Genomic DNA, 23,525 nt, shown 5'->3' on the forward strand with positions numbered 1-23,525 from the left:
TGTTTTATGTAGACCAGGCTGTCTCTGAAGTCACATAGATTCCCCAGCCTCTGCCTCCTGAGTGCCTAAGTTTAAAGGCATGTGCCACTGGAAACTGCTGCTTCTTTACTCTGCTGAGATCTTTGATAAGCATGCATTTTTAGTTAATTACAGCTTAATTTTCTCATTTGTAAAATGGAAATACTAATACCAACTTTACCAAATTAAGTAGATTGAATAAATTCAAGAGCAAAGTTTTTATGCACATAAATCTAGCCCAATTCCTGGCATTAGATGAACATTATGTAAATACAGGTTTCTCTTCCTCATTTCTTGACCACCACGAACTTAGTTCTACTTTCTAGCTCTAGGTTCCCATGACAACTGAGAAAGAATATCCAAACAAGATATATACATTTTGGCAACATTCAAATGTGATACCTTCCCCCCCAAGACTTTAATAAGAGTAAGTCCATACACTATTTAAGTATAAAAAATTCAATTTTTATTATCAAACAGCCACCATGGCTAAATGAGGCCTCTAGCTCCACCTGTGCAGAGAAACAGTGCCAAGGCCAGAGTGATGACCAGACATCCCGTTCCTGAAATAGGAGGTTATTCTAATGGGAAAAAGAAAGACCAGAGAGATCTGTACAGAACTTCCTCTGCAAATAATTGAAGGCAGAAGATGCCATCCATTTCCTTCAGTGAACACTGAGGACTTTAAAGAGCTTCTTGGATGTGTTTCCCCTAATTCTGGAGCTAAAAGGGTGAGGAGATAGCTAAGGATCTGGGAACAAAACAGGAGTGAGCAATTCTGTATCTGTATTTTCCACATCTGCCTTGGGCTTCTATGAAGAGATGTTCACAGTCTCAGAAGAGGGCAGGAGTTTGACTGGAATTCCCCCACCCCCCCGTGTATATATTTAAGAAAAATATTAAGTTTCTACCTACCCTATGTTTTGGTTAATAATCACAACTTTATGGGAATAAGATCTTCCTATATTTTTAAGACTCTGCTAAGAGATAAGTGCTTTGTGTCTAACACAAACTCAAGTAAACCCACCAAGGCAGTGCCTCCCATGGTCAAAACAAGTAGCTGGAGGACCCAAGCCTATGGAATTGGACACTTCAGCTGCCAAGGGTGCAGCAACAGCTAGGCAAGGGTTCCAGAGATTGATGATAAATTTCTGATTCCTCTTGTCTCATCCTAATCACAGCCCTTCTTTCCCACGGTGAGTCTGTGTTTCAAAGGCATATGTCTGACGCTGAGGGGACATAAGAGGGACAGGGGGGTGAAGCTCTCTAGGGGGCAGACTAAGCCGACTCCTTGGCTCAGACCCTTCTGTGCCTTCAGGTGGGAGTTCCAGACAGCTAAGGGGCCGGGAAGAATGGGCAGGAATCATGCTACAGGGAGAGGTTCTGGAGTTGAGGCTATAATCCCCACCCCCAGTACAAGTCTGGGTCCGCCGAATTCCCTGTGCCTCAGTTCTCTGGCGTTCCCGGGCCAGGGCCACAGCAGCATCAAAGGAAAGACTACCCCCATTCCTCCAAGAAGCACGAGACCCCCAAGCTCTTTCTCCAGGAGTCCCATCAAGCCTACCAGGTCTTGGACATGGGTTTGCAGGTGCTACATGGATCTTACTACACATTGTACTGGGCATCTTGGCAAACTGTGGTTTGGGGGGTACTACAGGAACAGAGCGGGCCTGTTGGACCTGAACTAGGGTAGAAGCCAGACGCATGCCCACACCACCAGTTGAACCACAGGGACAAGAGTACAAGTCACATGCCTCAGAACTGAGCTGTCCCTCAGCCTCCATCCCCTCTGGTTCAGATGGCTGTGGAGGGCCTTGTTCCTTCTCAGACGACTGTTCATTGACTTCTTCTGTACTGTCAACCTCCAGGAACTCTACACCTGGCTCTTCAGAGAGGGCCCCTTTTTCTAAGTGGTCACCAACAGCTCTCTTGCCTTCAGTTTCTATATCTATACTTTTTTCTTCCTTGCTGACCTCCCCTTCCTCCCCATTATCATTATCTTCTACTGGACTTCTACTATCTGCACTATGTCCTTGGTCTTCTCTTGACTGGTGGTCAGTATTCCCACTCAGTCCTTTGATCTCATCCTTGTTGCCTTTCTCAGTCTCTTGGTTGTGTACCACTTCCCAGCTCTCTCCAGGAAGCAGGTATTCCTGGACCGGATGCTCTGGATCCATTCCAGTTTCTACGGGGGTGTCCTCTCCCTTCTCAGCTCCTTCTTTTCTCCCACTCTCTCTTTCCTGCTTGTCTTTATCCTCTTCTCTTGTTTTCTCCATATCTTTGGTCTCTATACTTTCAACCTCTTGACCTTTGGAATTTCCTTCCACGGTCTCTATCTCTTCACTATTCCCCTTTTCAAAACTACCCATCACCTTTTGGCTTCTTTCCCCCTCCCCTCCTTCCTCATCAGCTTCCCCTGCTTCCATCTCAGCCTCTGGAGTTGCCTCAGTATCTTCCCTGTTAGTCGATGTGCTTCCAGGCCCAGCTTCCTTGTCCTCTTCAGCTTCCCGGCACTCCTGTTTCTCTTCAGCCTGTGTTGGAGGTTGTTTCCCACATCTTGCTGCTTCTTCTTCCAGACTCCCTACACCCTCCCAGTTTGTGGATCTAGGGCCCAGAAGGGGGCTCAAATCATCATAGGCACTCAGGAAGACTTCTTCCCCATTTTCTTCTTCCACATCAGGTGTGGGACCAGCAGAATCGAGGGAGCAGCAGCTGGGAGCCAGGACATACTGTGCATCGTCCAGAGACAGATCATCCAGGGGTGGCTCTACAGAGAACTCTTCCACCTGTAGGCAAAGCATTGTGTCTTAAGGACCAGGTAGCCCTAGCCACTCTCTAGGCTACACACTACCCAAATACCCAGCACAGCTCCTCCTTACCTGAGGCCCAACTCCTAGGAGCTCCTCCAGGTAGCCCATCCCAGGGTCATCCTCCCCAAGGGAGAAAGGTGCTGCTCCTGCTGCTCCTGCTGCTCCTGCTGCTCCTGCGGCTTCTGCCTTGGCCACCTCCCTATCCTCCACCCCCACCCACTCAGGCTCTGAGCTGCTCAAGTCCTCTAGGAAGGAGAAGGAATCCTGCACCTCCTGGGACAAGGAGTCCTCCAGGGCAGGAGTCATGTCTGCTGGGTTTGAGTCAGCCAGGGGACCTGGGGCTGATCTTGTCTCCGACTTCTCATCTGTTGGAAGAAAAGTAGTTTCAGAAATCCAAAAGTCAAGGTCAGCCCCAACCTTTCAGGTATGGGTATTCCTCACATTGATACTCTAGGGGCCCAGCACTCCTGGTATGTACCAGTCAACATGGCTCCTCCTCTCAGACCAGAATGACTCACTACTGATAGCTCTCTTTGTTCTCACTCAAGGGCCAAGTGTTGTGGGTTGTTTGTGTATTTCTTTGTTTTTGAGGCAAGGTGTCACTACATAGCATTACTTGGCCTGAACTAAGTAAACCAGGTTGGCCTCAGCTCACAGAGATCAAGATATCTATGCCTTCTAAACACTGGGATTAAAAAGACATGCACCACCAGCTCTAGGCATTGATGTGTGTATGTGTGTGTATGTTTGTTTTGTTTTTTGTTTTTTGAGACAGGGTTTCTCTGTAGCTTTGGAGCCTGTCCTGGAGCTAGCTCTTGTAGACCAGGCTGGCCTCAAGCTCACAGAGATCCTCCTGCCTCTGCTTTCTGAGTGCTGGGATTAAAGGCATGCGCCACCACTGCCTGACTGTGTTTGATATTTTTATAATTAATCTTTATGTTTTCCCTACAGAATAAAATGTTATGTATAGGGATAGATGGCTTGGTTCATAGTGAGTGTATGCAAATATGAAGACCTATTTTTTTTTTAAATTTATTTATTTATTTATTATGTATAGTGTTTTGTCTGCATGTGTGCCTGCACATCTCATTACAGATGGTTGTGAGCCATCATATGGCTGCTGGGAATTGAACTCAGGACCTCTGGAAGAGCAGTCAGTGCTCTTAACCTCTGAGCCATCTCTCTAGCCCCGAGGACCTGAGTTTGATCCCCAGAAAGTTGATGTGCTCTTCTGATCCCAGTGCTAGGCAAGAGGGGCAGGTCAGTCCCTGGAGCTGACCACTCTAGCCTACTTGGGAAGTTCCAGGTCATTGAAATACTGTCACAGAAAAAAAAATGTGGACATCTAAGAACAACACCTAAGGTGGCCCTCTGGTTCCTATATTCATGTACACACCTGCACAGGCAACTCCCCTACACACAAATACCTTCCAAAAACAAAGAAATATTATGGAGGATGTTGTACCACACCCTTTGTTTGACACAAGTCTCCTGTATCCTAGGCTGATCTCAAACTATGGAGACAGGGATGACCTCAAACTTCCATTCTTCCATCTCTACCTCCGAAGTGTTGGATTACATAAGCCTCTAGACCAGGTTTATGTGGTGCTGGGGATCAAATCCAGTGCTTTGTGCATGCCAGGCAAGTACTGTACCAACAGAGCTACGTCCCCAACTCTTCATCCTCAGTTGGCTTTTAACAAAACTGAAGCTCAGAGCAACTTGTCCAAGGCCATGCAGCTAATAAGTGGCGCAGACAAAATCTGAGCTCCGTCCACTTAACTGTCCTATTTACTTCGACCTTATACAACCTCAGGCTTTCTCATCAGTGACACTTAGGGCATAGGAATCTGAGAATGAATCACATCCTAGATCAGTAGTAGATTGTTGAAGATAACTTTCAGGTTCTACGGTTGTAAGAATAAAAATACTTATATCTTCATGTTATGAGAAAATGAGCTAATACCTGTGAAGTGTCTAATACAGCCCTCAGCATGAATTGATAAGTGATATTTAGCTCTTAATATTAATTTGCTGAGACTCTTAACAGCAATTTTTATCCTTACCCCTACTTGTACCTTACTAAATCCCTTATGTGTCTGGCACAGACCCCTATTCTTGGGGGTAAATCAGTGATTTGAAGCCATGCACTTCATATAACCTAATAATATTACTGGATCCCCAAACCCCAAATCTAGGCAGGCAATGTCAGATTGTGTTCAAAGCGTAACTAAGGGCTGAAGCCTCTGACCTCTGACCTTCCAACGCTATGTCCTCAGCACCACAGCTTCAACCTAAAGTTCTAGATTCCTTTCCAGTCCTGGGAAATCTCCAAATTCTCACCTGGGGGGCCAGGGCCGGGGCCAGGACCTGAGGCAGGATTTGGCCTGGGCTGTAGGGCAGGACACTCGAGGCCACGGGTAAGCCTGACCAAGGAGACGTTAGAAATGATGTTCGGAGGTACACTGAGGATGGAGGTTATGTGTAGCGGGAGATTGACGTTGTAGGGGTCTGAGATGTGGACACCAGCACAACGCTCCGCACGACTGCTCCCCGAGGCCCGAATAGCTGACCGCCCAGCTCGTGGAGTTCCCGGCTCAGAATTCGCACTGCCCTGTGCCTCGGCCTCAGGTTCCTGTTCACCCTCTGCTGCATCCATAGAATTATTCTCCAAGCTCTCAGACATCAGTGAGCTTGATTGAGGACTGCTGGGCCCCACCAGACCCTCCGGCTCTGTGGAAGAGAGAGGGGGTCAAGTATTCAGCAGCCTCAGCTCCAAAGGGTCTTGACAGCTCAAGTCAGACTCAGCAGCTCTGTTTTCTTAGGTTTTAGAGGTAGGATAATTGGAAGGTACCAGACCCAGCTTCCTTTTGGCCTCTACTGCAAATTATCCACCCAGTCAGCAGGTTAAAGGTCACACATACCTGATGGATCCTCTTCCCTCTCACTAGCTACCACTAACACACACACACACACACACACACACAAACACAGAGTCTCCCATGTACAAATACTCATGAATATACCCAGAGATTAGACAATAGGCTCATCTATTATAAAACTTGCCATGTGTATCCAAGACTGATATATAATTATTTGTGATTTTTTTAAATTACTAGACACACTTGGCCACATTTATAGATACCCAAGCCTGTGCTGTAATTGTCACAGCACATACACACATAGCTACTAACATCTGTCCTCACCATCAATGGCGCCAGCTGCAGCACTCAGTGAGTCCATGCTCTTAGCGGGCCGCAGTGTCCCCTTGTTGGCTTTTTCTTCTGAAAAAGATGAATGTGCATAGCACCAAGACCTCGCACGCCCTCACCAGAGCCCCATGTCCTCATCATCCCAGACCTACCCCTGTCTTCAGCCCGCAATGGAAGTTTACGTTTTGTCTCATTGCCAGAGCGACCCAAATTGAAGATAGATCGCCATTTCCTGACCTTCAAAGATCCCTTTCTCCTGCAGAGAACGGAGATACAATTAGGAGTGGAGTCTGGGTGACTCAGTGCAAGGGAAGAAGTCCCGGGAAGCAGGCCTTACTTGTGCTCTGCAATCTCAATGATAGTATGGTAGGGCCGGATCTGCGGTGGTCCATCGCCAGCCTGTAAGATGCTAGGCAAGTGGTAGGGAGGAGGCCTGGGCATGAGGTCCTCAGAGCTGCCTGATGCCCGGGCCCCTGGAAGTGATGGCCATCCGCTCTCCAAATCCGCACCAGCTAGGAGAACGAAAAGAGTTGGCCAGCCAGTAACAGAACCGAGAAAGGAACCTCAAGTCCCCATTTCCCCCCCCCCAACAAACTACCAAGCTAAGGATATATTCAGAGGCTCTTGAAGATAGATCCTCTCTATCCATTTCAGAAGGGTATTCTCAAGAACGAAGAGGGTCAGGAGATCCCAAAACATTAGCCTTGTCCTCCAAGGTGGTGCTGCAGAGACTAATCTATGTGCTAGAATGCCAACAGAAGAGGCCTGCCCAGGCCCTAGCTGTACTAACACTTCTCCAGTGTTCTCTGCATGTGCTCATCACGTACTGCCCCCTGTGAGAGACACAGTCTTCCTACCCACAAAATGAGGAGTCTGAATGAAGCGACTTGTGAGGCTCTCTAGAGCTGATCTTAAGTCAAAACCATAAACCAACTAAAAAGCTCTTTCCAGCAGAGAGTGGTGATGGGTCACGGGCAGAAAGGACACTAACCAGAGAGGGAAGCACCCCCGAAAAGCTGCTCCACATGGGTGAGGATGAACTCCACGACAATGGACTGCACACGCACCTCCATGAACGCTGCGGTCCCATTGAAGCCGGAGGCCTCTATGTCCTTAGACCTGTAAAGATGTGGAGTTAGTCCCTCCCAAGACTCAAAACACTCTCCTATCTAAAGTCTTCCCGAAAACACACACCACACACACAAATGACAGACAAGGTCTCATTATGTAGCTGTGGCTGTAACTGACTTAGAACTGTCAGTGTACACCAGACTGGCCTTGAACTCACAAAAATCCACCTGCCTCCGTCTCCCAAGTGCTAGTGTCAAAGTCATGTTACAAATGCCTAACCTCTGAAATGCTCTATACCTCTGCCCCTGGTCTTTACCTTCACAACTACCTCTTAAGCCACAGATATGATTCAAGTTCAAATACCACTTCCCCCGAGAAAGCCATCTGCAATGTCCTTGCATTGTACCGCAAAAGGAAGACCAAGAATTGTTATAATTAATAATGCTTTGTGCCATAATGAGTCAGAGACAGGCCAATTCCTGAATAGACTGTAAGATGTTCGCTTAGTAAATGTTTGGCAAAGACCAATATTCTAGTCTTCAGCCTCCACAGCACAGTGTAAGTCTTGCTCTTAAGAAATTCACTTGGAGGCCGGGCGGTGGTGGCGCACGCCTTTAATCCCAGCACTTGGGAGGCAGAGGCAGGTGGATCTCTGTGAGTTCGAGACCAGCCTGGTCTACAGAGCTAGTTCCAGGACAGGCTCCAAAGCCACAGAGAAACCCTGTCTCGAAAAACCAAAAAAAAAAAAAAAAAAAAGAAAAGAAATTCACTTGGTCTCAGTGAAGGCCCAAGTTAGTGGACTTTATACTATTTAGCCACTGCTCAACTTTCCTGTCTTGCTGGGTTTATGAGACCCCAAACCCTCTCCAGTGCACCCTCACAACCACATCCACTTGAGTATATCTTGCTACACCAAGTCTCTGAGCAGCTCCACACTGCTCACACATACACCCACCTCAGCAGGTTGGGGGCCCACACAATCGCCAGGTTTCGGGCATGCATGTTGGTTTGGGCACTAAATGAGGCCATGTGGACCAAGTGCCTCATAAGGAACTCCAACGTCCTGCAGAAATCAAGAACAGAATCACCCAAAAGAACATCAAGGCAAGGGTGGGCTGACCTGAGAGCCAGCAAGGCTGGGGCCATAGGGAGGGCCGGGGCAGGGGTGTCTCTGGAGTACAGAGGGCGGAACCCCACACACCTATAGTTTGGGGCAGGGAGTTCCTGGAGCACATCAAGGATCTTGATCAAGCGTTCTGGCTCTAGCTGCACCGCCACTGCCTCCTAATTGGGGATCAGGGTATAAGAAGGAGACATTGACTCACAGATGACCTGCTTGCTTCACAGAGGTCCAAATTAAACTCACAGGGATCATCTATTGCTATGTCCCACAATGGCCCCGTCTAGATCTTCAAAGCACCATAAGACAGTGAAAACACCTCAGGCTGAGCATGGTAGCACATGACTCTGACCCCAGCACTCTAGAGGCAGAGGCAGGAGGCAGGAAACAAGGATCGGGATGTAACCCAGTGGTAGAGTGCTTTCCTACCATGCACAAGAGCACTGGTTCAATCCCCAGAACCACAGAAAGCAAGCTTAGGACCTTTGGGCGCACAAATGACTACTGAATTTTTTTTTAATTTTTTGAGACAGGGTTTCTCTGTAGCTTTGGAGCCTGTCCTGGAACTTGCTCTTGTGGACCAGGCTGTCCTCAAACTCATAATGATTCACCTGCTTCCCAAGTGCTAGGATTAAAGGCAGGAGCCACCACCACGTAGCTGATTGCTGAATCTTATTTATACATCGTCTTGTGACCTTGAGCAACTCACTTGTGACCTTGAGCAACTCACTGCCATTTCCCCTGCCTCAGTGACCACCTTGGTACAGCTCTGGAGCTAGACCTTTGAAAGGTATCTGGGAAGGTGATCCATCCAAGCTGGTCTGGATGGACTGAGCAGGCTGCGGTTGCTATTCTGAGTCTCAGTGTTGTTGCACTCAATAAAATGCAAGCTCTTGGCAAGTAGATGGGATTTTGCTATGTTGCCCAATCTACGCTCAAACTCTCGGCTCCAGCAATCCTTCTGCCTCAACCTCCGAAGAAGCTAGAACTTTACTTTAAAAGTATTACTCAAGCCGGGTGATAGTGGTGCACGCCTTTAATCTCAGCACTTGGGAGGATCTCTGTGAGTTCGAGGCCAGCCTGGTCTACAGAGCAAGTTCCAGGACCGGCTCCAAAGCTACACAGAGAGACCCTGTGTAAAAAACCAAAAAAAGAAAAAGAAAAGGAAAAAAATCAGAACACCATTTTTGTCATGTGTTTTCTCCTCCAAAACTGTTTAATATTTAAGATACAGTTATAGTTGTAACTGGAGGGACATTCCTGAAAATATTTTTTTTGTTATGTAAACAGCATTTTTGTTCTCTTAAGTGTAGGGAAACTCTGGTCTAGGTGCTTTCCAAGGCCTCCCAGCTCTGACAGCCTGCCCTTTACCTCCCAAGTCTTACCGCTGTGCTCTGTGAGGTCTGCAGGTCTTAGGGGAAACACGATAGAGAGAGAGTGAAGACAAGAGGGACAGAGCCTGGCAGAGGTGGCAGGGGGTTGTCGAGGTCTGGGAAGGAGGGCTCTTCTCCTCGGTAATGCTTAACTGTCAGGCTCTCAGGACGTGCCTGGCACGTGACACACCTGGGGTGTCAAAACTGAAACGGTGGCCCTTGAACCCTGTCTCCCACCCCCCTGCCTCTCAACTCACGGCAAATTTGTCATAGAGCCGGTAAGTGAGGAGGGGATCTGGCAGCTCTCTGAAATAGGCCTTGCACAAGGAAGAGACGCAGTGAATGTCCTGGAGATATACGTCCCGCCGAAGGTCTGGCTTCCGCTCGGCCTCGAACTCCTGCCTGGGGAGGGGCAGAGTGCTCAGGCGTGGTACAGGTCAGACGTGGGGGGAGGATATGTAGGGAGAAGCAGGACCCATAGAGGTCAGCTGCAGGCAGGGTCATGGTCCACATGGGTGAGACTTGGAGGGAGAATGCTGGAATGTATGCATATTCACATGCGTAAACATTAAATACGTTCACTGGAGTATTTACATATATTTTCTATGTGTGTCAGGAAATATTAGGAATTGCATATGTGGATATGTAGACGTGAATTTAAAGATGAGTAGAGACAGGTAAGTGGATCTGCGCATGACTAACTAGGGATCTATGATTAGCAGCGAAGAGGTTTAGCGGACTCAGTAGACACAGGCGATGGACCTAAATGTGTCTCTCCTTTTTCCTTTTCTTTTTTTTTTCTTTATTTTATTCTTTTTTACTTAAAATTTCCGCCTCCTCTCTCCTTTTCTTTCTTTGAGGAAGGGTCCTGCTATATAGTTCTTGGGTGGCCTGGAACTCAATATATAGACCAAGTTGAGCTCTGACTCACAAAGATCCATCTGACTTTGCCTCCTGAATGCTGGCATTCAAAACATATGCCACTTTGCCTAGCCTGGGTGTTGTCTTCATGATCTTGATTTGATTAGCTGGCAGGTGCTCAGATATGGCACCCAAAGTGCCAACAACCAAAAGAAGATAGATAAATAGATGACACAAATTCTCCCAAGACAAGAAGATTTCTGTGAATTTGAGATTAGCCTATGCTATGCAATAAATTCTAAGTTACAGAGTAAGACTGGAAGAAAAAAAAAAGAGAGAGAGAGCAAGACAAAGGGCTAGGGAAACACCTCAGTTGATAAAGTGCTTGCCCCATAAGCTTAAGCCTCTGAGTTCGGATACCCAGCACTCATAGGAAAAGCCAGGCAAGGCAGCAGAGACCTGTAGGATCAGCGCTGGGGAATCTCAGGAGCTTGCTGGCCATTCTGTCTAGCCAAATCTGAAAGCTTCAAGTTCAGCAAGATCCCTGACTCAAACAACAACAACAACATTAATAATAACAAAAACGTAGAGAGGACTGGAAAGATGCTCAGCAGTAAAGAGCACTAGCTGCTCTTCCAAAGGACCAAGGTTCCGTTCCCAGCACACATATGGTGCCTCACAGTCATTTGTAACTCTAGTTCTGGGCCTCATCTGGCCTCTCTGGGCACCAGGCACACACATTGTACACAGGCATACAAGCAGGCAGAACACCCATGCACATAAAATAAAGATATTTTAATAAAAATAAATTCATTTTTAAAATTAAGCAATTGAGGAAAACAGGCAACATTGACCTCTGGCCTCCACACAAACGCACATAACCATATGAACATATACGTGCATATACCATCCACAATAGAAGAAAAGGAACGTTTATGTGTCAAAGGACACTATCAATAAAAAGAACCCTGGGTTCAAAATCCCCGCTACCACAAAGAAGAAGAGGAAGAGAACAACCCACAAACCACAGATGGGGAGGGGAAAATACTGCTCATCATACATCTGATTAAAACCTAGTACTCAGCCAGGCCGTGATGGTGCGCTTTAATCCCAGCACTCAGAAGGCAGAGGCAGGCGAATCTCTGTGCATTCAAAGCCCGCCTGATCTACAAAGTGAGTTCCAGGACAGCTAGGGCTACCCAGTGTAACCCTGTCTCAAAAAAAAAAAAAAACCTTTGATATTCAGAACATATAATTTATTACAACTCAATTTTTTTTTTAATTTTAAAAGAAATTAAGCAGAAGCATAAGATTTGAATAGGTGTTTCCCAAAAGGAAGGCACGAAAGGTGTTCAACTTCATCTGTAGCTGGGGAGATACACACATAAATCACAATGACATATCATACACACCCACCAGGATGACTACAATCAGAAAGACAGTAACAAATGTTGCCAGCCATGCGGAGAACCGGAGCCTTCATATAGGGCTGGCATACATGTAAGTGATACACTGTTATATTAAACAGTTTGGCAGTTACTTTGAAAAGTTCAACATGAGTTGCCATATGGCCCAGCCATTCCACTCAGGTACACGTTCATAATAACCGAGATACAGTCATGGAAACTTGCACATGTTTGTAGTAGAATTATTCATAATAACCCAAGGTAGAGACAACCTGGAGAGCCATCAACTGATAAGAGAGTAGAAAAAAATGTGTAGCGATGCTGGAGAATTGTATTCATCTACAGAAAGCAATAAAATACTAGTGCATGCCGCAGCGTGCGTGAACCTTGAAAGGACTCAGAGTGAAGAGACAGTGAAAACATACATTGTATTGTTACTTTTTATGAGATGTCCAGAAGAGACAGATCCATACAGACAGAAAGTCAAGTTAGGTGAAGGGGAATGTAGAGAGGATGGTGACATGTTCTGGAATTAATGGTAACGATTGTGGTGTTGTGATTACATTAAACATAACTGATACAAACTTTTTTAAAAGGTGAATTTTATAGTATGCAAATCATGTGTATGTGCATGCGTGTGTGTATGTGTGTTTTAAAAGCAGACTGCATATGTGGGAACGGGGAGTGTATGTGTGCTGGGGGAGTGAGCTTGGGGTCCCCACCTTGCCTGACCAGACTTCTTAAGAGCCTCTCCCTGGAATAGCACCTAACATCTGTGCTTCCTTCTCCCACTTTCCCTTACCCCTCCTCCAGCTCTCCCCAGGAGCTTTTATAATGACTGTCTGGCCCACAGAGCCTGTCCACTCTGTCTGACTCACCGGAGCTTCTGGATGTTAGAGGAGACCCCTGAGAGGCGATAGATCCCATCCACCACTCCATGCTCTTGCACGAACTCTGCACAGCTCCTTAGCACCTGGGGCACTGGGGACACAGATGGGCAGAGAAAATAAAATCTGAAAAGCTAGTGACTGTAAGGGGTCTGAGAGATGCAGCATCATGAAAGAGGGTTCACCAAGATTAAGGGCAAAGCTTGTGAAATAAAAAACTCGTTAGAAAGATTCTTACAGGTGATCAGACCTAAATCAACTATCTTTGTATCATATTTTTATCCCATAGTCCTGAAGTCTCTCCTGTTCTGAAGAGGAGTTCATTGTTACTTAATATTGACCCTCTTAGTTCTATTTCTTTTTCAAAGATAAATATTTTTAAAAAATTATGTGTATGTGTCTGCTCAAGGGAATTTGCATATAGTACTGGTGCCTGCAGAGGCCAGAGACAGCAGATATCCCTGTAGCTGGAATTATATAGGCTTGTGAGTTGCCTAACATGGGTGCTGGGAACTGAATTTGTATCTTCTGCAAGAGCAGCAAGTGCTTTTAAACACTGAGCCATCTCTTGAGCCCCAGCTCTGTAACAGGCTTTATTTTGGCCACCAACCAGCCTCCAAATCATGACACAGAGACTTAGTTATGAACGCTCAGCCTTATCTTATGCTTGTCCCATTAGCTCTTATTACTAAATTTAATCCATTTCTCTTCATCTACATTTTGCTTCAGGACTTTTTACCTTTCTTTCATTCTGTATGTCCTACTCTGCGTCTGGCAGGCAGCTACCTGGCTGGCTGGCCCTGGGTATCTTCCTCTTTCTCTCCCTCATTCACTCTTCTTTCTCTCTTCCCTCTCCTTCCACTTATTCTTTCTGCCCACCAGCCATGCCTATCCCTCTACTGCCTAGCTATTGGCTGTTTAGCTTTTTATTAGGCCAATCAGGTGCCTTTAGGCAGTCAAGGTGAAACAGCAGCACATCTTTACATCCTGGAACAAATGCAGCATAAACAAATGTAACACATCTTTACATTGCTAAACAAATGCAGCATAAACAAATGTAACATATCTTTACATTGTTAAACAAATGCAGCATAAACAAATATTAACACGTCTCTGCCTGGTTAAAGTAATATTCCATAACACAGCTCTACCTCTGTTTGTTCATTTGTTTGCTTTGAGACAGGGCCTGACCTTCAGCTTTCTGTATAGTTGAGGAAGACCTTGAATTTCTGATCCTCCTGCCTCTACTTCCTGAGTACTGGGATTACAGGTGTGCCCATCACATTCAATTTGTTTGTTTTTGAGAGTCTTACCTAACCCAGGATGACCTTGAATTTGCTGTGTAGTTGAAGGTGACTTTGAATTCCTGATACTCCTGCTTCTGCTTCCTGAATACTGAGATTATAAGCATGTGCCCCCATACTTGGTCTGTATGATACTGGGATCAAACACAGGGCTTATGCACGCTAGGCAAGCACTCTGTCAACCAAGCTACATTCCCAGTTCCCTTTTTATGATATGTACTCAGTGTTAGCTTATACAGAAAATGATGGGCTATGGTTGTAGAACAGCAAATCATTTACAATAACCTTACATTCTATTTTAACAATTTATAGATATTTAACAGCTTATATATAATCCAGTTGACAAAAACTTTAAAAGTTAAAGATAAAAAATAAAGGTGGGCACGATGGCACATGCCTTTAATTCCAGCACTTGGGAGGCAGAGGCAGGCAGATCTCTATGAGTTTGAAGTCAGCCTGGTCTACAAATCAAGTACTGGACCAGCCAAGGCTACGCAGAGAAAACCTGCCTCAAACAAAACAAAAACAGATAAATAGTTAAGAAACACAAAAGAGCCATGCAATGGTGGCTCATGGCTTTAATCCCAACACTGGGGAGGCAGAACCAGGATGATCTCTGTGAGTTCAAGGCCAACCTGGTTTACAAAGCAAATTTCAGGAATGTTAGAATTGTTACAAACACACACACACACACACACCCACACACAAAATCTTGTCTTGAAACAATGCTCCCCAAAGAAAGCAACATAAAAGAAAACCACCTCAATCTAACTTTAAATATCACTATCTGTATAAGAAAATACAAATAAAATTATTAGACCAAATCACAACATAAAATAGAGAAGTAAGATAAATGGTAACTGTGTTTTGTTTTTCAAGACAGAGTTTCTCTGTGTAGCCATGGGCCTCCTGAGTGCTGAAATTAAGGCATGTGTCACCAACGCCTGACTAGACCAATGGCATCTCATTAATAGTCTTGTGTGTGTGCATGTGTGTGCACGTGCATGTGCTTACGAGTGCAGAAGCATCCCAGGATCCCCGAGGGGCTAGAACTACAGGTGATTGTGAGCTGCCCAACATGAGTACTGGGAACCAAACCCTGGCCTCTGCGAGAACAGTTTGTGTTCTTAACTGCTGAGCCATCCCTCCTGCCCTGCATTCAGCTGTCAGTGCTGTAGTTACCGGAAGAACAGGTCCACAGCTTTGGAACTGAAACTTCTCTTTGTCATCAGTTGTTGCCCCAGATTTTTTTTTACCAGACAGAGTTTTTCTGTGTAGCCCTGTATGCCCTGGAACTTGCTCTGTAGACCAGTCTGGCCTCGCGTTCATAGAGATCCACCTGCCTCTGGCTCCCAAGAGCTGGGATTAAAGGCTTGCGCCACCACCCCACGACATACCCCAGAATTTTTAAAGGGAACAGCAATTTTGTGGGGCAAACAAGGGAAAGTAAAAGACTGGCACCCAAATTGCATTTATGTAACACTCTGTCAGCCATGAACAAATGAACCCTGGTTATCCCGGCTGAAATGGAATGCAGCTGAAGGCATTTAGCTTCAGACACTTTCTCTGGTGAGAAAACTTGCAATTACTCAGTTTGGCATTGGAAAGTACCACGCCTGATCACGTGGTCAGGCATAAAAGGAGAGTACCGACTTCCACAAGTTGTCCTTTGACTTTCATATGCCCTTCATGGCACATGTGTGTCCACACTATATACAGACAAAATAATAAACCTTTTTTTAAAAATGCAAAAAAAATATATTATCTCTCCTGATCTTGGGCCAATATTGTGCTATTAGACTAATCTCCTTAAAGATTATCATGGTATTTCTCATGTTATCTTGATAGAGTAGCAGTTGTGATAGAGTCTCAAAAACAAGTATTGAATCCCTTATAGAAAGCCATGCTAGCCAGGGCGTTCGTGGCACACACCTTTAATCCCAGCACTCGGGAGGCAGAGTCAGGCAGATCTCTGTGAGTTCGAGGCCAGCCTGTCTACAAGAGCTAGTTCCAGGACAGGCTCCAAAGCCGCAAGAGAAACCCTGTCTCAAAAAATCAAAAAAAGAAAAAAAGAAAAAGAGAAGAAAGAAAGAAAGCCATGTAGCCAGGCGGTAGAGGCCCATGTCTTTGACCCCAGCACTCAGGAGGCAGAGGCAGGCAGATCTCCCTTAGTTCAAGGTTAGTCTGGTCTACAGAGCAAGTTGCAGGACAGCCAAGGTTACATCAAGAAACCATGCCTCAAAAAAAAAAAAAAAAAAGAAAGAAAGAAAGAAAGAAAGAAAGAAAGAAAGAAAAGAAAAAAGAAAGCCATGCAAAGATAGCTGTGAATAGCTGTGAATGCAACCTAACTCAAACCTACAAACTACGCCCCTTCCACACTTTAATCCTAGGCTACAGAAACACCCAGCCTACCCTACACCTATCTTAAAGACACAGAATAAAATATGAGCTCCTCAACCTGGGATAGAAGACCTTCACAAACCACGTCCTGACAAACTCTATGACTGAGCCCTTTACTAACCCATAAGCAAGCCTGGGTACCATTCTTCAGTGATGTGGCTGGGACATGCTTTTTCTCTCAAAGATTTGTGTGCTGGACGCCTCTCAGAGTTGTGGTGTTGAGATGGGAAACAGTCAATAAGGTGGGACCTAGTGAGTGATAATCAAATCATGGCACTCTCTCCTCATGAATGAATTATTACTCTCTTGGATTTTGTGGGGGTTTGCATGGTTTTTTATGTTTGTTTTTTGAGGCAGGGTTTCTCTGTGTGTAACAGCCCTAGCTGTTGTGAAACTAGCTTTGTAGACCAGGTTAGCCTCGAGCTCACAAAGATCCACCTGCCTCTGCCTCCCAAGTTTTGGGAATAAAGGCGTGCGCCACCATCATCACCTGGCCTGGCTTTTTTTTTTTAAATGTGTGTATATTCTTGTTTGAGAGATGGTCTTTATTACTAGCTCAGACAGGCCTTTGAAGATGCTCCTATACCTTTCAAGTACTGGGATTATAAACATGTGCCACCAAAGCTTACAATGCTACCTCTTTGGGGGCGGGAGGGAGTGGGTCTTTCATGACTGGATCAGAAAGTGGGTTATCAAAAGCAATGCCACTCCATGCTCCTGGTCCTTCTGTATGCAGATAGTTTTCTTTCCACCTCACCATATTGTGACATACCCAGGCGTCCCTTGCCAGGATACTAGCATAAGCTTTCTGAAAATTTCAGCCACTGTAGTCATGAGCAAAATCAACTTCTCCATAATTTCTCCATTTGAGCTGTTTTGCTGGAGCAACCCAGAACTGATGAAGGCACTTGTTTTATTCTCCTGTCTGGGAATATACCTTCCCCTCCAATTGCCTGGTAAACTGTTACTCAAAACATCTCAAGCACAGCCTCCTGGCTGGGCAGAGCAGCACATGCTTATAGTCCTAGCTCCTTGGGAGGCTGAGGTAGGAGAACCACTGTAGCCCAGGAATTCAGAGCCAACGTACAACATGATGAGATCATCTTAAAAACAAAACAAAACAAAACAAAACAAAACAAAAATACCTTAACTAAACTAAACAAACTAAACAAGGGCTGGAAAGGTGGTTCAGCAATTAAGAGTGTTTTCCTGGAAAGCAAGAGTTCTGGAATTCAGGTCCCCAGAATCCATGTGAATTCATGTAAATGGGTTGCAATTCTGTCCTCACAAAGTAGAGACAGGAGATGCCCCAGAGCAATCAGGCTGGTGATACAGCTATATCAGCAAACTGTGGGCTTGACTGAGAGACCCTGCCAAAAATAATGTGCTGGAGAGTGATGGAGAGTGAGTCCAAATATTAATCTCAAATAGCCACACACATGTATCCACACACACAAGAATAAGATAAAAACAAATTTAAAAAATCACTTGATTCTGAACCCTTTGTATGTATATGTGTATATATGTATATATATATTACAGTTCTTTGCTCATCTCAATATTTTTTGTATGTATATACATGAGCATCTTGTACATGCACCTTATGTATGCAGGTACCTGAGGATTCCAGAAGAGGGCGTCAGATTAGGGTGGAACTGGAGTTACAGGCAGTTGTGAGCTACACTATGTGGACGCTGAGAACTAATCCCAGGTCCTATGCAAAAGCAGCAAATGCTCTTAACTACTGAGCCATCTCTCCAGCCCCCAATCTTATAGTACTTACTACACTTTATTGTAAGTGGCTGTATCTATACCTCCTGACAAATGGTACTCTCTCGTCAGAGAATCATATCTCTCACTGTGGTGGAACATGAGATATTCAAATGTTTGTTAGATTACACAATGAATTAATTCAGAATTACATCTGAATCACTAAAGTCCCTTAGAGATTTGATAAAGAACATTGCCTTTCACAGAACACTGAATCCTGTTGACTGGAAGTCACCAGAGAAGTTCCTTGCATTTATCAGTGTCAGGGAAAGTTGTGTTTCTTCTCAGCTACCTAAATTTTTGTTCCCTAAAAGGCTTGTGAGTTTCATATGACTTTAACTACTACGCGGTTTAAGGCCCACCCCTAGCAGCCACATAGAACTATCTGACGTGCATTTCTGGGTCCTACTCTTCTTAATTTCCATTTAATTCAGTTCCTCAGTCATTTATTTGTTTGTTGTGTTGCCTCTCAGGAGTCAACCCAAGCTTTTTGTTTGAGGTTTGTTTGTTTCATTTTTCGAGACGGGGGTTTCTTTGTTTAACAGTCCTGACCGTCCTAGAACTCACTCTGTAGACCAGGCTAACCTCAAATGCACAGAGAACAGCTGCCTTCCCAAGCTTTTTGTGGAACAAATATGACAGAAAACCAGGGTGAAGGGTATAGATAATAGTCCCATTGGCTACTGGTTTTCATCTTTCTTCCTGTGACCTGCTTTTCAGATCCTTTGTCTTTTTGCTCATAACCCGGAACTTGGGTAAAACAAGAACAGCATGGAGGGTTAAAAAAATATTTAAGGAAGTCTTTGCTTTCAGGGTTGTGCGCGTGTTAATGCTTAGAATGAGGGACCCAGGACATTTGCACAATGTCTCTGGAGTGAGTGGTTCCTAAATTTGGGCTCTTGTCCCCTTCCTCACCTCACTCCAGTCTAGCCTTGTGGATTACTGTTCACGCCTTTGGGACCTGCTCTCGCTTTTCTGTGGTCCCCCATCCTTAGTTCTCAGCACTAAATGAAGAGATGAGGCTGCCCTACTTGTTGAAGCTGCTGCTCTGCCGTTGGGTGCCAAATCCTGCATCCACTCTTTTGGCCACCATATTGCTCTACTGATTCACAAATAGGCTGCTGACTGGGTCCAGTTAGTGCACACTTGTAATCCCAGCTACATAGCGAGACTGCACCTCAAACATCAATCTCCCTCTCTCCTCTAAATTCCTAGGTTTCATCTAAACCAGGTTTTCCTGCCTATTCTTCTCAGTTGATTTTGAACCTCTGGAGTAGGTCTTTACAGAGATGGAAGGTCTTAAGGAGCCTGAGTCATAAAGGAAATGGGTCTAAAGATAACAGGGTCAGAGAGTTGGTGGAGTTGCAGATATACATCAGAGAAATGAAGTCAGAGACAAGACGATGGAATCTAGAACAAGATTGGGGTGATGGAGTCAACATGATGCGGAGGACATGGGTGGAGTCAAAGAAGGACCGACAGTGAATGAGAAACACAAGCAAGTTATCAGAGTGTATATAGGGCTCAGGGATAAGGAAAGATCCATTTAGGGGAGAAGAGTTAGGGAAGAGGTCTAAAGTCAAGCAAGGGTGTAAGAGTGGAGAAAACTAAGATGACCGGGGAGAATCATACACCAGAAGCAGATGGATCTCGCCTACAGGGACCTTCAATTTCTTGCTGGATCTTGAGCTGAAGAGAGAAGCTGCAATCAACCAGCCTCACTCTTCCCTAACACTTTTCACCTCTCTGTACCAGGATGTTTTGGATTAGGAGAGGGGTTCTCACTGATACCCGAGATACCCAAGAGTCATCTCTCAAGCCTGGAGCGCAGGTGAAGTTCTGATAAGGGACAGAAGTTATTTCTCACCTGCTCTGGATTCACCTGCAACCAGGAGCCGCTGGCCTTTCATTATCCCTGGATCTCTAGAAAGAAACCTTTCACCAGCTGGGAATGGTGGCCCTGAGAATCCCAGAAGGGGAGTCTGGGCTGTCTGTGGGGCATGGGAATCACAGGGAAGGGCTGAACCAGGATAAGAAGGCTGAACTGAGGGTTTACCAGGAACTATAAGAACATCATCCCCAATGAAGTCCAATGAAGACATATGGCTCTCTGTCGGGAATCATTATCTAGTGCTGGCTAGGCGGCTCCTCAGCTAAGAGAATAGACTGCTCTTCCAAAGCACCCTTGGCAGCTACCGATCGGAACTCCAGTTCTAATGAGAATCTGATGCCCTCTTCTGGCCTCCATAGGTACTGCACACATGTGAAAGACATACCCACAGACAAAACTCATGCCTATAAATTTTTTTTTAAAAATCTCAAAATTAAAAAGAAAATCCTTTAGTGCCGGTGAGATGGCTCAGGAGGTAAAAGATGCCTGCCACCAAGCCTGAAAACCTCAGTTCAACGCTGGGACCCACATGATGGGAAGAGAGAACTGGCTTCCAAAAGTTGCTGTCTGCCGGGCGGTGGTGGCACACGCCTTTAATCCCAGCACTTGGGAGGCAGAGGCAGGAGGATCTCTTGAGTTCGAGACCAGCCTGGTCTACAAGAGCTAGTTCCAGGACAGGCTCCAAAATCACAGAGAAACCCTGTCTCGAAAAACCAAAAAAAAAAAAAAAAAAAAAAGTTGCTGTCTGACTTCCACATATGCACCATGGTACATGCAGACACACATACACACACTGATACTGATACTACTAATAAATATAGCCTGCCAGGCAGTGGTGGTGCCCACCTTTAATCTTAACCCCCAGCTCTCAGAAGGCAGAGGCAGTCGGATCTCTCTGAGTTTGAGGCCAGCCTGGTCTACAGAGCAAGTTCCTGAACAGCCAGGGCCACACAGAGAAACCGTCTTGAAAAACAACAACAGGGGCTGGAGAGATGGCTCAGAGGTTAAGAGCACTGACTGCTCTTCCAGAGGTCCTGAGTTCAATTCCCAGCAACCACATGGTGCCCTCTTCTGGCCTGCAAGCATACATGGAAAGAATGTTGTAGATGTAATAAATAAATCTTAAAAAAAAAAAAAAAGAAAAAAAAAGAAAAAAGAAAAACAACAACAACAACAACAAAATACAGCTTGTGAGATGGTACACTGGATGAAGGTACTTGCCACCAAGCCTGATGACTTGTGTTTGATGTCTGGGACCCACATGATGGAAGGAGAAAACTGGTTCCCTCAGGTTGTCCTCTGACCTCCATACCTGCAGGGGAACCAATTTGCTCCTTCCCAACATGCATACAAAATATATAAGTAAACGGTGTGATACTTTTTTGTAAAAGAATCATTATGGCCAGTGGAATGATAGTAAAGGAGCCAGGTGTGCTCAGAGAGAAGAGGAAGGCACAGAAAAGTCCACCTTGGCTGTAAACACTCTTTCTTGGGGCCTGGACTTTCCCTTAATGGAGGCTGGTAGGGATGGGGCCCTCTGATGGAGGAGAAAAGGGGAAGGAGGTGTCTGGGGACACAAGGGCGGGGCTAAGAGCAGGAAATGAGCTGGGAACCACCATCGCCCTCCCTTCTCTGCAGGCACCACAACCAGAGGAGGGGACAAAGAGGAAATGACAGATTGGGGTGGGGTGGAGGGGGGGGGCAGAATCATGCCCTTTTTTGTAAGTCGCTCAGTGTGCTGAAAACAAGCTGGCCAGTATTGTCAAGATAGCTCAATTTCAAATCAAATAAGACATGGTTCTGAGCGCATGCTAGGCAGAGCACTGAGCCAGGGCTTGTCCCTGGGTAGGCTGGCTTTCCAAGGCCACCGCGTAGTAAGCCAGGCAAGGAACCGAGGCAGCTCCAGACAGTGCCCACACTTCTGCAGCTTCTACTCCCAGCTTCAAACCAGGGCTTAAGCCATCTCCTTCACTTTTCTGTGTTCCCTATATCAACAGCTTCTCCCCTTGCCTTCTACTGCAAACCCGTTTCTTTTTTGCAAGCAATCTAAAGAAGACGGTCTCTCCTTCCCCCACACCCTCCCGCGGCCCAGCAAAGGTGCAGAAGGGCCAGGTCCTTGTCCCTTGGTGCTGTTCTCCAGCTAGGATGCCTCCCTCCACTCTCCCCAAGCTATGTCCTCAGACCCACTGGGCCCATTCCCACCTCCGTTTATTTTTCTATCAACCATCCCTTCAGCCACTCTCCTGACATAGGAGCTCCATTCCTACCCTCTGTCCCCCTCTCCTCACCTGATTTGTCGGCATCTCTAGACTTTATAAATATCACCATCTCCCACTTCGCGTCCCCTCGGAGTTCTTATCCTCACCCTCTCAGAGACCTGCCCCACAACTATTACAGAAGCGAACCTCTCTGCCTCCTCTGAGCCACATTTCCTGTCTTTCCTGGGTGCAGGTCTCATGGATAGTGATCCTGGGCCACGGGGCCCTCGGAGTTGATTCTTCCCAACAGATCAAATCAAGCCAGAGAAGACAAGCTCGGTGCCTGCGTGCCAGTCCGCCCACCCGTTCCGCTGCCCCCTGCTCGGTTGGCCTCCTTACCGTCTTGTCCCGAGTGCTGTAGATGCTCCTGTAAGTCGCACCCAAACACTCGTTCCTTGGAGCAGCCCTTCTTCTTTACTTTCTGCCGAGACTTCATGGCCAGAGCCCCCAGGATCTGGCCCCACCACTTCTGTTCCCCAAGACCTTTGACCTACCAGTCCCCCATGGAATCCCAGTCAGTAGTTGGTTTGGCCCAGCCCTAGAGGGGCAGGGCTCCAAACTGGAGGTGGAGGGTGGCTTGGGCAACGGACAGCAGCACTTGCCTCTGGGGCCCACTCGGGGCCACACGGAAGTGGGTATGGAAGAGGAAGCTACCAGAACCCTGGCATGAAGCTGTATCTCGTGGCCAAGCTGAGCCCTGGCCCTTTCTCGCACTGTGAAGCTCTAGGGGGGCAGGAAGCTGTGCAGCTCCTCAAACCCGCTTCCTGTTAGAGCATCTTTGCAACCACAGGGCCTGCGGTGGGGGAGGTAGCTGACATTCACATCCTCATCATTGCTGGGACCTCGTCTATTGGTCACAAAGGGAGGTGATGTCAGGACGCTTGGGTGGAGTAATGGGGCCTGGGGTGTGAGCAGGTGGTTGGCATTTCCAGAGACCCAAATTCGGGGAGCAAGGACCAGGCATAATATACTCAGGATGGAGGATGCCTCTGATGGCTTTGTCATCGTGGTCAAGCCACGTTTCGTCACTGAGCCTCGGTTGCCATACCTTTGAAAACGAGGACACAGACCAGCTGCCTTTTGAGTTTCAGTTTCTTTGTAGAAGAGTACACGGCTGTCCACCCCACACAGCTGTTGGAAGTTT

General features: G+C 46.2%; 1 protein-coding gene across 2 annotated transcripts; it reads right to left on the reverse strand.

Annotated features, from left to right (window-relative positions):
* Positions 1-486: 486 nt before the first annotated feature.
* On the reverse strand, positions 487-23,137 carry Arhgap30 (Rho GTPase activating protein 30). 2 transcript variants are annotated; one of them, XM_057769812.1, is made up of 12 exons: positions 22,721-23,137; positions 12,750-12,852; positions 9,862-10,006; positions 8,313-8,395; positions 8,067-8,174; positions 7,032-7,159; positions 6,378-6,552; positions 6,193-6,296; positions 6,035-6,112; positions 5,172-5,561; positions 3,099-3,193; positions 487-2,804 (listed from the first exon to the last, which is right to left on the reverse strand). In XM_057769812.1, exons 1-12 carry the CDS (start codon positions 22,815-22,817, stop codon positions 1,194-1,196), a joined length of 3,117 nt encoding a protein of 1,038 aa, XP_057625795.1. In that variant the 5' UTR covers positions 22,818-23,137; the 3' UTR covers positions 487-1,193. The 2 variants fall into 2 exon arrangements, with proteins under 2 accessions (XP_057625795.1, XP_057625794.1); XM_057769811.1 differs by having other exon boundaries at positions 2,898-3,193.
* Positions 23,138-23,525: the final 388 nt, after the last annotated feature.

This window comes from Chionomys nivalis, chromosome 5, assembly GCF_950005125.1.
Source record: "Chionomys nivalis chromosome 5, mChiNiv1.1, whole genome shotgun sequence".
In the NCBI taxonomy this organism is placed as follows: domain Eukaryota; kingdom Metazoa; phylum Chordata; class Mammalia; order Rodentia; family Cricetidae; genus Chionomys; species Chionomys nivalis.